Below are 13,504 nucleotides of genomic sequence, written 5' to 3'. Positions count from 1 at the left end.
CACCACATGTGAGGTATCGTCGCGTGCGTTAGAGCGCGTGCAACAATTCTAGCACTAGACCTCCTTTTGTATCTCGAAAATAGTAACCTGTAAAAAAAAATTAAAGCGTCACCTATGGAGATTTTTAAGTACCGAAGTTTGGCGCCATTCCATGAGTGTGCACAATTTTAAAGCGTGACATGTTAGGTATCTATTTACTCGGCATAACATCATCTTTCACATTATACCAAAAAATTGGGCTAACTTTACTGTTTTGTTATTTTTTTAATTCGTGAAACCGTTTTTTTTTTTCCCAAAAAAAGGCGTTTGAAAAATTATTGCGCAAAAAACGTGCGAGGAAAAAAAGTTGCAATGACCGCCATTTTATTCCCTAGGGTGTCTGCTAAAAAAAATATATAACGTTTGGGGGTTCTGATTAATTTTCTAGCAAAAAAAATTAGATTTTTACATGAAGGAGAGAAGTGCCAAAAAAGTGGGCAAGTGGTTAAGATAAAGGTGGTCTCCAAGGCGGATTCGCCGCTTGATCACTTTTATCGATGGCAGGAGAGGTGCCCTGAAGTGGTTAAAGCAACAGTGAAAAAATTTAAAAATTTAAATAAATAATTTTATTTTTTTAAAGTGCCCCCGCAAACGGCAATCGCTTCACACATGTGAGGTATTGCCACGAATGACAAATCGTGGGCAGTAATTCTAGCGCTAGATCTCCTCTAAAGTGGTAACCTGTAAAGGCTTTTAAAGTGTCGCCTATGGATAGAATTTACATTGACGCCGCCGCATTGGCGTGCGCAATTTTAAAGCGTGACATGTTGGGTATCCACAGCATATACTTGGTGTAAGACCATCTTTTATATTTTAATAAAAAATTGGGTTGCCCCATCAATTGCCGCCAGTTTGCCCCATCAATTGCCACCAGTTTGCCCCATCAGTTGCCGCCAGTTTGCCCCATCAGTTGCCGCCAGTTTGCCCCATCAGTTGCCGCCAGTTTGCCCCATCAGTTGCCGCCAGTTTGCCCCATCAGTTGCCGCCAGTTTGCCCCATCAATTGCCGCCAGTTTGCCCCATCATTTGCCGCCAGTGTGCCCCATCAGTTGCCGCCAGTGTGCCCCATCAGTTGCCGCCAGTGTGCCCCATCAGTTGCCGCCAGTGTGCCCCATCAGTTGCCGCCAGTGTGCCCCATCAATTGCCGCCAGTGTGCCCCATCAATTGCCGACAGTGTGCCCCATCAATTGCCGCCAGTTTGCCCCATCAATTGCCACCAGTTTGCCCCATCAAATGCTGCCAGTGTGCGCCCCCCCGCCCGGCACTTACCTGTCTCGGGTCAGTGCTGTCCTCCACGCCCCCTCCAAATCCTCAATGTCTTCTCCCATCCTCTTCTGCTATGATTGGACGCCTGATGGGCGTCCAATCACAGCGCCTGTCGCTTCAGCCAATCAGGTGACAGGTAACCAGACCCGGTGTACCTGATTGGCTGAGAGGTGGGTCAGTGTTAGGAAAGCGATTTATCCTAACGCAGCACTGTGTAAACAGCGAACGCACAGCAGTGCGCCCACTGTTTAACAATTTGGAAGCCTATTAGAGCTGACGGCTCTAATCAGGCACTTCCAAATACACCCCCGCCGCTGTAATTCAGGTGCCCTGGGCCCGACAAGGGGCCGGACACCTGAATATTGGGCAATAGCGGCGACAATAGATATTCATGCATTGCATGAATATCTATTGTTGATTGACGTGTGCTGGAGAGAGGGGGGCAGCGCTCCTGCGCCCTCTATGGATGCACCGCCATTGTTTTGGCCAGTGGAAAGAATGCCCCTTTTGCCCTTAAAGACAACTAAAATGATCATGTGTCCTACAGCTGGCTCTGCCAAGTGTTCTTGGCCCCAGGTCTATGCATATAGCGTTAAATGGGAGGTCAATCGTTCACAGCTCAAGAAACCCTAGCCTAGGAGGTGGCATGGCTTCTGGTGGCCACATGATTGGGAATCCCGTCCCACTGGTCCCCAATCAGGAGCCATGACTGAGATCTATTGGTGGTCAGTTGTGCTGGGATCGCAGAGCCTACAAACCTCATGCCGCTGTAGACCCATATGTGCGGTGGCTGGGCATTAAAGCCCATCTTTCTTCCTGCAGCGTATGTGCGTTACACACTTACGCGGTTGGCACGAGGTTAGGACGCCGAGGCGTATTTTAGGTCCCCTTTTAGGTTGATGAGATTTACATAGAAATGTAAAAAAAATAGCTCACAAAAAAAGTCTTGTTGCTGTTCTATTTTTACAGGTTGGCTACGGCACGACCGAAAACAGCCCGGTCACTTTCATGGGCTTCCTCTACGACGATATTTTCCGGAAAGTAGACACCGTAGGTTATGTCATGTCCCATACAGAGGTGAGGCGCCACTGTGTCTACTTTTTTTATTTTTTTTCGCTGTTGTTTGTTTTATCCTTTTACTTCTAAAATTTTCCAGTACTGACCTCTCTCTTTCTGTTCAGGCGAAGGTGGTGGACACCAAGACAGAACAAATCCTTCCAGTGAATGCTTCGGGGGAGCTGTGGATTCGAGGCTTCGGTGTCATGCTGGGCTACTGGGCCGAAGAAGAGAAGACCAAGGAGTGCATCACCCCTGAAGGGTGGTACAAGACCGGGTGAGTGCCCGCCGCTCGGGCATTGGTGCGCTGGATTGATTGACATTTGTTTTCTGGCAGGGATAAAGTGGACCTGTCATTTTCTAATGTAAAATAAAAAGTAAAACCTGCATTGTAGTGATTTTACCACCAAAAAAAATGGGAAAACTTATTGGCCCAGATTCTCGTCCAGCGGCGTAATTTTGGGCGGGCGTAACGTATCCGCTTTACGTTACGCCTCCGTAACTTAGACGGGCAAGTGCTTGGGGCCAGATTAAGGTAGAATTCCGGCGGCGTAACATATTGCATTTACGTTACACCGCCGCAAGTTTTACGGGCAAGTGCTTGATTCACAAAGCACTTGCCTGTAAACTTGCGGCGGCGTACCGTAAATCCGTCCGGCGCAAGCCCGCCTAATTCAAATGGGGCGTGTGTCATTTAAATTCGGCGCGTACTGCGCATGCTCCGTTTAGAAATTTCCCGCCGTGCTTTGCGCGAAATGACGTCGCACCGACGTCCTTTTTTGAACGGCGACGTGCGTTACGTCCTTTCCTATTCACGGACGACTTACGGAAAAAAAATTATTAAAAATTCGACGCGGGAACGACGGCCATACTTTAACATGGCAAGTCTAAATATAAGCCAAGAAATAGCAGCTTTAACTATACGCCGGGAAAAGCCGACTAGCGACGACGTAAGAGAATGCGACGGCCGCGCGTACCTTCGTGAATCGCCGTAAACAGCTAATTGGCATACCCGACGTGGAAAACAACGCAAACTCCACCCAGCGGGCGCCAAAGTATTACACCTACGATCCGAAGGCGTACGAAGCCGTACGCCTGTCGGATCGAAGGCAAAAGCCGTTGTATCTTGGTTTGAGGATTCAAACTAAAGATACGACGCGGCAAATTTTAAAGTACGCCGGAGTATCAGTAGATACTCCGGCGTACTTCTTCTGTGAATCTGGCCCTGTATTCTCAAAGCACTTGCTCCGTAAGTTGCGGCGGCTGGCGTAAATCGGCTGGCGTAAGCCCGCCTAATTCAAATTTGGATCAGGGGGGCGTGTTTTATGTAAAACTACTGTGACCCGACGTGATTGACGTTTTTGCGGAATGGCGCATTCGCCGTCCGTGGAATTTCCCAGTGTGCATTGCTCCAAAGTACGCCGCAAGGACATCATTGGTTTGACGTGAACGTAAATGACGTCCAGCCCCATTCACGGACGACTTACGCAAACAACGTAACTTTTTCAAATTTCGACGCAGGAACGACGGCCATACTTAACAATGGTACGCCGCACTTATGCCTCATATAGCAGGGGCAACTATACGCAGGGAAAAGCCTAACGTAAACGTCGTAACTTTACTGCGTTGGCCGCGCGTACGTTCGGGAATTCGCGTATCTAGCTAATTTGCGTACTCGGCGCGGAATTCGACGGAAGCGCCACCTAGCGGTCAAAAAAAAATGCAGTTAAGATCCGACGGCGTAAGAGACTTGCGCCTGTCGGATCTAATGGATATCTATGCGTAACTGATTCTAAGAATCAGGCGCATAGATACGACAGCTCGGATTAGGACTTACGACGGCGTACATGGCGATGCGCCGTCGTAAGTCCTTTCTGAATCTGGGCCATTGACTCGAGTATAAGCCTAGGGTGTCCGTATGCGTGCCTCACTATGCCTCACTGTGTCCATGTGCATATCTCACTGTGCCCATGCCTCACAGTGTCCATGATTAGACAGACGTTTAACATGGGAGTCTATGGAAGGGGTGCCCGGCTTTGAAAAATTCTTTGGATTACAAGCATTCTTCCCGAAACGAATTGTGTGTGACCGTGTGTATGCAACACAAGTTTGAGCCAAAATTCCGTCGGAAAAAAATCCACGGTTTTCTTGTCGGAATTTCCGATCGTGTGTACGCGGCATTAGCGTGCATTTAAAGACTATAATTAATGTAATCCCTTTGCTACCATCTTCCAGAGACATAGCCACCTTGGATGAATACGGATACTGTCGAATCGTTGGGCGCTGTAAAGACATGATCATTCGCGGAGGTGAAAACGTATACCCGGCTGAAATCGAGCAGTTCCTCCACACGCACCCCAAAGTCATGGAAGCCCAGGTAACTGGCAGGAACTGGTTATAGGATGATAGTTGACTGTGTTGCCTGTGACTGACCAAATTGCGCCGCGTTGTTGCAGATCATCGGAGTCAAAGATGCACGGATGGGGGAAGAGATCTGCGCTTGTATCCGAACTCATAGCGACCAGGAATGTACAGCAGAGGAGCTCAAGGCATACTGCAAGGGACAGGTAAGCTAATTGAGGTCTACGCCAGTCCAAAAAAAGTGGTGCCTACATTTTTTGGGGCATTTTTGGTATATTTGACACTCTTATAGCAAATCATATCCATATCTATTGCCAAGCATGATGCCTTTTTGTTCTTAAAATGTCACTTGGTGATACATAACCAGCCAATATTTCCTTACAAATGTTAGTTGTCTATGGAGCCCAGTATTGAATACCAGCCCCCAGCTGCCTCCAGTCTTAACCACTTCCATACCGGGCCTATTTTGGCACTTCTCTCCTACATGCATAAATCATATTTTTTTGTTAGAAAATTACTCAGAACCCCCAAACACTATATATGTTTTTTAGCAGACACCCTAGGGAATAAAATGCCGGCCATTGCAACTTTTTATCTCGCACAGTATTTGCGCAATAATTTTTGGGAAAAAAACAGTTTTGTGAATTAAAAAATAACAAAACAGTAAAGTTAGCCCAATTTTTTTGTATAATGTGAAAGATGAAGTTACGCCGAGTAAATAGATACCTAACATGTCACGCTTTAAAATTGTGCACACTCATGGAATGGCGCCAAACGTCAGTACTTAAAAATCTCCATAGGCGTTGCTTGTAAAAAAAAAAATAAGTTACAAATTTAGAGTTACAGAGTAGGTCTAGTGCTAGAATTGTTGCTGGCGCTCTAACGCACGCGGCGATACCTCACATGTGTGGTTTGAACGGCGTTTACATATGTGGGCGGGACTTACGTGTGTGTTCGCTTCTAAACGCGAGCTACCGGGGATAGGGGCGTTTAAAATTTATTTTTTTATTTTACTTGATTTCTTTTATTTTCACACTTTGTTGGTCATTTTTTTTTTTTTTATCACTTTTATTCCTATTACAAGAAATTTAAACATCCCTTGTAATAGGAATGTTTGTGACAGGTACTCTTTATGGAGAGATGTGGGGTCAATAAGACCTTCCCCTCCCCCCACATCTCTCCTCCAGGCTGGAAAGCATTAGATCGTGAAAAAAAATTCACCGATCTAATGCTTTCAGCCGCGATTGCGGCTGTGTTTACATTCCAGGACCCCGGGCGTGACGTCATAACATCGCGCCCGGGCCTCTGACGATCATAGAGATGACTGGTAGCCATCTGGTCACCAGTCTACTCTATGGTTTCCATCGGACGCCGGCGGATCGTTTCTCCGGGTCTCTGATGGCAAAGGAGAGCCCAGAGAAGCACCGGATGGCGACGGGAGGGGGGGGGCATCCCCTCCTGCCGCCTATAAGAACGATCAAGCGGTGATCGTTCTTATGGTGCAGGGATTCGCCGGCTGAAGAGATGGATATCTGAATGATGCCTGTAGCTGCACCCACCATTCAGATATCCCCACTGAAAGTCCAGGACGTCCTATGACGTCCTTGGGCGGGAAGTGGTTAAAGCTGAACCTCTACTTTACAGGTGTCAAACACAATGCCCGCAGGCCAAATCCGGCCGCCAGGCCTTGTAATGTAGTCTGCGCAACAGCCAGCAGCCGCCACCTCTTTTGTCTCCCATGCAACAAGAGTAAACATCCTCCGGCACGTGAGCGGAGCCGGCTTTGTGTGCATGCGTGGCCTGCCGTTCTTCAAGGGAACATCTCCCGCTCATTCTCCTCCTCGGCACCTCTAGCAGCGCAGTTGTTTCCGTTCAGAAATCCCCGGAATGACTCTGAAAGAAAATACTCCATTCCTGAGCCTTTCCGAAGACAGCCATGCTGTCCCCTGGCCTTTCCGAAGCTCTCCGGCGCCCCCTCCCACCTCTGGCCGCATGCGGGAATTGAAGTCAATGCGGAACAAATTATTTTCATTTCCATTGACTTCAATGGGGAAACTCGCTTTGATATCGTAACCCGAGGTTGCCACTGTAACTGAATTTCTGCTTTTAAGATTTGCTTGCCTAATTTCATTTTCTAACTTTCCTTCCCACCAGATTTCTCATTTCAAGATCCCTCGTTACATAATCTTTATGAATGAGTACCCTCTCACAATTTCTGGAAAGGTAAGTTTTTTGGGACGGGTGTGCTGACTTTTTTCCTAGAGGCCATATCGTAATCGCGTTGTATGCGCCGGTCTCGGTACTCACGTCAACTTCTTACTGTTCTTTGTTCCATACAGGTCCAAAAGTTCAAGCTAAAAGAAATGGTGGAGAAGCAGCTGAAGTTATGAGGAGCCCTTTCATGTTCTTTCACGTCCAAACCAAGAGCGTTGTCCTGGCCTCGAAAATGTCGCGCCCCCTCATTGGTGAATGCTGCTCTTCACGTTTGCTTGGTGACCTCTGATTGGAGAATGAATGTAAAGGAGACGATTTATATGCACCCATCATCATCATCATCATCATATAAGCTCGTCCTCTGGGTGTAAACCAGTTTGTCAGGAAAGGGTCAAGTCACATAGTTGGCAGCCTTTTTTATTTTTTCTCTTTGCCTTATTGTGCGCTAAATTGTTATCTAACCCAGTGTTTCTCAACTCCAGTTCTCAAGGCGCCCCAGCAGGTCGTGTTTTCAGGATTTTCCCTCAGATGAAACGGCTATGCCCAGCAGGTCGTGTTTTCAGCATTTCCCTCAGATGAAACGGCTATGCCCAGCAGGTCGTGTTTTCAGGATTTCCCCTCAGATGAAACGGCTATGCCCAGCAGGTCGTGTTTTCAGGATTTCCCCTCAGATGAAACGGCTATGCCCAGCAGGTCGTGTTTTCAGCATTTCCCTCAGATGAAACGGCTATGCCCAGCAGGTCCTGTTTTCAGGATTTCCCTCAGATGAAATGGCTATGGTAATTACTAAGATCCCTTTCACACTGAGGAGTTTTTCAGGCGGTACAGCGCTAAAAATAGCGCCTAAATACCGCCTGAAAAACTCCTGCAGTGCATACTCAGTGTGAAAGCCCGAGGGCTTTCACACTGAGGCGATGCGCTGGCGGGAGAGAAAAAATCCCCTGCCAGCAGCTTCGGAGCGGTGAGAGGAGCGGCGTGTATACTGCTCCTTCACTGCTCCTTCTCATTTAAAACAATGGGAAACCGCGGTAATACCGCCCGCAATGCGCCTCTGCAGAGGCGCATTGCGGGCGGTATTAACCCTTCATCGGCCGCTAGCAGGGGTTAATACCGCACCGCTAGCGGCCGAATTCCACGGCAAATCCAACGGTATAGCGGCGCTATATCGCCACCGCGCCTCCCGCCCCAGTGTGAAAGGGGCTCATGGCAGTGAAACTGATCAAATCACCTGTGCAAAATAATGGAAATCCTGAAAACATGACCTGTTGGGGCGCCCCGAGGGCTGGAGTTGAGAAACACTGATCTAACCATTTTATAAAGCCTTGCTTCTTCTTATATCAGGCCTCTGCTGTACAAAATTGGAGGAATAACATCTGTGCAGCACAGGTGAACCAATCAGAGGCCAGCTTTTAATCTAGTGCAGGTTAGATTGGCTGCTGTGGGTATGAAAAAAATGGTTCTCTTCTCCTATATTTTTATAATGAGCTCTAGATTTTTAATATTCCTCCGGGTCTGGTTTTTAGTCACTCCTTACCCCTTTTTACTGTTTTTAATACCAGCTTTATTAAATTGGATGCTGCTCCGTCCTTTATATGGGGCTTTTGAATTATGAACGTGGTCCTCAAGCTGTAAACCCCGTGATGTGCCTTTATACTGTAAGGGCCAGATTCACATAGTTGCGCTGCGGCGTAACGCATGTCATTTACGTTACACCGCCGCAAGTTTTCAGCGCAAGTGCTTGATTCACAAAGCACTTGCCTGTAAACTTGCGGCGGCGTAACGTAAATCCGCCCGCCTAATTCAAATGGGGCGTGTGTCATTTAAATTTGGCGCGCTCCCGCGTCGAACGTTCTGCGCATGCTCCGTGTGAAAATTTACTGCCGTGCTTTGCGCAAAATAACGGCGCCCCGACGTGTTTTTTGAATGGCGACGTGCGTTACGTCCTTTCGTATTCCCGGACGTCTTACGCAAAAACATAAAAAATTAAAAATTCGACGCGGGAACGACGGCCATACTTTAACATGGCTGGTCTAATTTTACACCACCTAAATAGCACTCGTAACTTTACGACGGGAAAAGCCGACTAGCGACGACGTAAGAGAATGCGACGAACGCGCGTACCTTCGTGGATCGCCGTAAACCGCTCATTTGCATACCCGACGCGGAAAACAACGCGAACTCCACCCAGCGGGCGCCAAGGTATTACACCTACGATACGCCTGTCGGATCGAAGCCTAAAGCCGTCGTAACTTGTTTTGAGGATTCAAAACAACGTTACGACGCGGCAAATTTGAAAATACGCCGGCGTATCTGGCCCTGAATGTTTAAAAAAGCACACCACCTGCAAGACAAAGGCATAATGAGCTAGTATGCATAGCATACTAACTCATTATGTAATACTCACCTCAGATCGAAGCCCCCGCAGCCGTCCTCGTACACCGTTCTGGCAGCCGACATCTCTCCCGGGGGTTACTTCCGGGTATCGCGGCTCTGGCGCTGTGATTGGCCGGAGACGTGATGACGTCACTCCTGCACATGCGCGCAGGAGCCACCAGTCTCGGCACGGCCTACTTTAGAAATGGCACGATCGCTGTTTCTAAAGTGTGCCTGCGCTATTGTCTACGGTGCATGCGTCGACATCGGCGCCCGTCATTATTGTAAATATCTCGTAGACCTTGGAGGTTTAGGAGATATTTTGAGCGCCTACAGGTAAGCCTTAATCTAGGATTACCTGTAGGTAAAAGTGGCTGCACAGGGTTTACAACCACTTTAAGCAGCCCCTATGGCTTCCTCCAGAGCAGCTTCTGCACCTTACTTGTCCAGGTGGGAAAATTGCGCTCTATCCATCCTAATGCCCTTTGTGGGCAATCAACCGCTTCCTTAAAGCAGAGCTGCACCCAAAAGGGGAAGCGCTGCTCCATTGCACCCTCCACTGCCACATTTCTGTACCTGGTTCCCGCTCCCACTTCTGGGTAAGATCGCTGCGGCGATCCCTGAGTATTTCCAGCAACTCCTCTTTCCCGGCCACGCCTCCTTCCCCCCACTGTCTTCTAGGACACACACAGATCCCAGAAGACAGCGGGACCATTCAGAAAGTACAACGTGAATCAGGCATGTGAAGTAGGAATCCCTGAGCTGGATTCAAGAAGCAATTGCGCCTGTGTAACCATAGTTACACAGCGCAATTGCTTACTTGCCCCGGCGTAACGAATGCTCCTGATTCAGGAACCTCGTTACGCCGACTGCAGCCTAAGATATGCGCGGCATAAGGCTCTTATGCCCGCATATCTTAGGCTGCATTCTTGCGATGGCCGCTAGGTGGCGTTCCCGTTGTGCTCAGCGTAATTGCATACTAACGCCGATTCACAACGTTACGCGAGCCCTGCGTACGCAGTTTACGTCGTTTCCGTACGGCGGTTTTCACGTAAGGCTGCCCCTGCTATTAGCAATGTTACGTATACCCGTCATTCCAGCGTCGCGAAATTTCAAATTTACGTGATTCGTGAATGGCGCTGGACGTTCACTTTGAAGCAAATGACGTCCTTGCGACGTCATTTGCCGCAACGCACGTCGGGAAAGTTTCCCGACGGAGCATGCGCTCTACGATCGGCGCGGGAACGCGCCTAATTTAAATGATTCCCGCCCCCTACGGGATCATTTAAATTGCGCGCGCTTACGCCGGGCATTTTGCCGGCGCGCCCACGCAATTTACGGAGCTACTGCTCCGTGAATCAAGGGCAGCACAGTAAATTTGCGGGGGCGCAGGGCACTAGGGGGCCCCATCAGGGTTGCCAGCCTCAGTAAAACCAGGGACAGTATGTAAAAATCTGTGTTTTAAAAAAAAAAAATCCCAAGATTATAGCTGCCCCGCCTCTCCAGTACCTTTTCAGTGTGTGTATATTGTGTGTCTGTGTGTGTGTATACTGTGTATGTATACTGTGGGCCAGATCCACGAAGCGCGGCGCTTCTCTCCGTCCGGCGTAGTGTATCTCAGATACACTACGCCGCGGTAACTTACTTTTTTTTTTTTTGTATCCTCAAAGATTTCCCGCCGTAATTTACGGCGGCGTAGTGTAACTTAGGCGGCGTAAGGGCGCGCAATTCAAATGTATGTGATGGGGGCGTGTTTTATGTTAATACGTCGTGACCCGACGTAAATGACGTTTTTTTTTGAACGGCGCATGCGCCGTCCGTGGGGGTATCCCAGTGCACATGCTCGAAATTAAGCCGGAACAAGCCAATGCTTACGACGGTGACGTCATTCTACGCAAAGCCCTATTCGCGAACGACTTACGCAAACGACGTAACTTTTTCAAAATTCGACGCGGGAACGACGGCCATACTTAACATAGGATACGCCTCATATAGCAGGGGTAACTATACGCCGGAAAAAGCCGAACGCAAACAACGTAAAAAAGTGCGCCGGACGTACGTTCGTGGATCGCCGTATCTAGCTAATTTGCATACTTGACGCGGAATTCGATGGAAACGCCACCTAGCGGCCAGCGTATATATGCACCTACAATCCGACAGCGTACTAAGACGTACGCCTGTCGGATCGAGCCCAGATTCCGTCGTATCTTGTTTTGTGGATAAAAAACAGAGATACGACGGGGAAACTTTGAAATTACACGGCGTATCCATAGATACGCCGGCGTAATTCGTTTGAGGATCTGGCCCTGTGTGTGTGTGTGTATACTGTGTGGCCCACTAATCTCCTATTCCCCAGGGGCCCCTAATCTCCTATTGCCCGGGGGCCCCCTAATCTATTGCCCAGGGGCCCCATAATCTATTGCCCAGGGGCCCCATAATCTATTGCCCAGGGGCCCCATAATCTATTGCCCAGGGGCCCCATAATCTATTGCCCGGGGGCCCCATAATCTCCTATTGCCCGGAGGCCCCTATGAGTTGTCAGTCCGCCCCTGGCCCTGGAAGATTACAGCTGTGTAAGGATTGCGGGTGGTGGGCAGGGGACTTCAGATTTTTCGTAAGAGACCAGGCAGAAGCACAAGGGACACTTTCTATTGAATGTATGTACCATCCCTTGTGCTGATTTTTTTATTTTTTTTGTAACTAGACTTCAGTTTTAGCAGTTCTTTCTCTACCGCACACCAGATGGACGCCCACTACCTGTAATGGAAATACCTTAAGCTGCTATAGACTTATTACTGGCATTTAGTCAAATTTTCATTGGACTGCATGTGAAACGCCAGCAGGGTGGCAGTCATAGACGGATCAACAATCTGTATCTGGCACCAATTACCTGTAGCTCACGGAATTTTTAGAACCTGTATAACGAATGACTTATTTTTAATAAAAATACCTACTAATGTGAAGGGCTGGTGATGTGTCTTTGTCGGTGGGTACACACAGAGAGAAATCTTGTTGGGTAAAACAGAAGAACACGGAATGTGAGCACCACAACCCAAAAACAATATTTAACTCATTTTTAATATTCAAAGCAAATTCCCCCCATCCATCTATCCCTGTCTCCAGCCTTTATTTTTACTAGGGTTGTCCCGATACCAGTATCGGTATCGGGACCGATACCGAGTATTTGCGGAAGTACTTGTACTCCTGCAAATACCCCCGATGCCTAAATAGAATACTTGCGCCACCGCCGTTGTATATCGCAAAGCCGCTGCCGCGTTAATCACCGCGCGGGGAACATTAGAGTCTGCTTTCGTTTGAATAGCTATTTTCCCCACCGCGCTGTGTATAGAGACACTCCCCCTTGCTCGGGATTGGACGGATCTGTCCAGTCGCGAGCAAGGGGGAGTGTCTCTATACACAGCGCGGCAGGGAAAACAGCTTATTCAAGCGAAAGCTGACTGTAATGTTCCCCGCGCGGTGATTAACGCGGCGGCGGCATCATTTAGGTACGGGGGACATGGCTGGATATGTGGGGAACATGGCTGCAATATGTTTGGGGACATGGCTGCGTATATGGGGGACATGGCTGCAAAATGTTTAGGGACATGGTTGCGTATATGGGGGACATGGCTGCAATATGTTTAGGGACATGGTTGCGTATATGGGGGACATGGCTGGATATGTGGGGAACATGGCTGCAATATGTTTGGGGACATGGCTGCGTATATGGGGGACATGGCTGCAATATGTTTAGGGACATGGTTGCGTATATGGGGGACATGGCTGCAATATGTTTAGGGACATGGTTGCGTATATGGGGGACATGGCTGCAATATGTTTGGGGACATGGCTGCAATATGTTTGGGGACATGGCTGCGTATATGGGGGACATGGCTGCAATATGTTTAGGGACATGGTTGCGTATATGGGGGACATGGCTGCAATATGTTTGGGGACATGGCTGCAATATGTTTGGGGACATGGCTGCGTATATGGGGGACATGGCTGCAATATGTTTAGGGACATGGTTGCGTATATGGGGGGACATGGCTGCAATATGTTTGGGGACATGGCTGCAATATGTTTGGGGACATGGCTGCAATATGTTTGGGGACATGGCTGCATATGTTTGGGGAAATGGCTGCATATGTTGAGGGACATGGCTGCATATGTGGGGGAAATGGCTGCATATGTTT

The 13,504-nt window shown here is 48.5% G+C and overlaps 1 protein-coding gene across 2 annotated transcripts in view; it reads left to right on the top strand.

Moving 5' to 3' along the window:
- Positions 1-7,650, top strand: part of ACSF2 (acyl-CoA synthetase family member 2) — a 72,941-nt gene extending 65,291 nt beyond the window's left edge. The window contains exons 11-17 of one of the 2 annotated variants that reach the window (XR_005744483.1): positions 2,274-2,381; positions 2,486-2,637; positions 4,596-4,737; positions 4,817-4,927; positions 6,876-6,944; positions 7,061-7,437; positions 7,581-7,650. Coding sequence is in view for 1 of the 2 variants with exons in the window: in XM_040330729.1 (XP_040186663.1) it covers positions 2,274-2,381; positions 2,486-2,637; positions 4,596-4,737; positions 4,817-4,927; positions 6,876-6,944; positions 7,061-7,111 (633 nt within the window). In the remaining variant the exon portion in view is untranslated. Of the gene's footprint in view, positions 1-2,273; positions 2,382-2,485; positions 2,638-4,595; positions 4,738-4,816; positions 4,928-6,875; positions 6,945-7,060 lie in introns of both variants that reach the window. The other variant, XM_040330729.1, reaches the window with a different exon arrangement.
- Positions 7,651-13,504: the final 5,854 nt, after the last annotated feature.

Source organism: Rana temporaria, chromosome 12 (genome assembly GCF_905171775.1).
Source record: "Rana temporaria chromosome 12, aRanTem1.1, whole genome shotgun sequence".
Lineage (NCBI taxonomy): Eukaryota > Metazoa > Chordata > Amphibia > Anura > Ranidae > Rana > Rana temporaria.
Note: the sequence above shows the minus strand (reverse complement) of the source record. Positions and strands in the feature narration are given on the sequence as shown.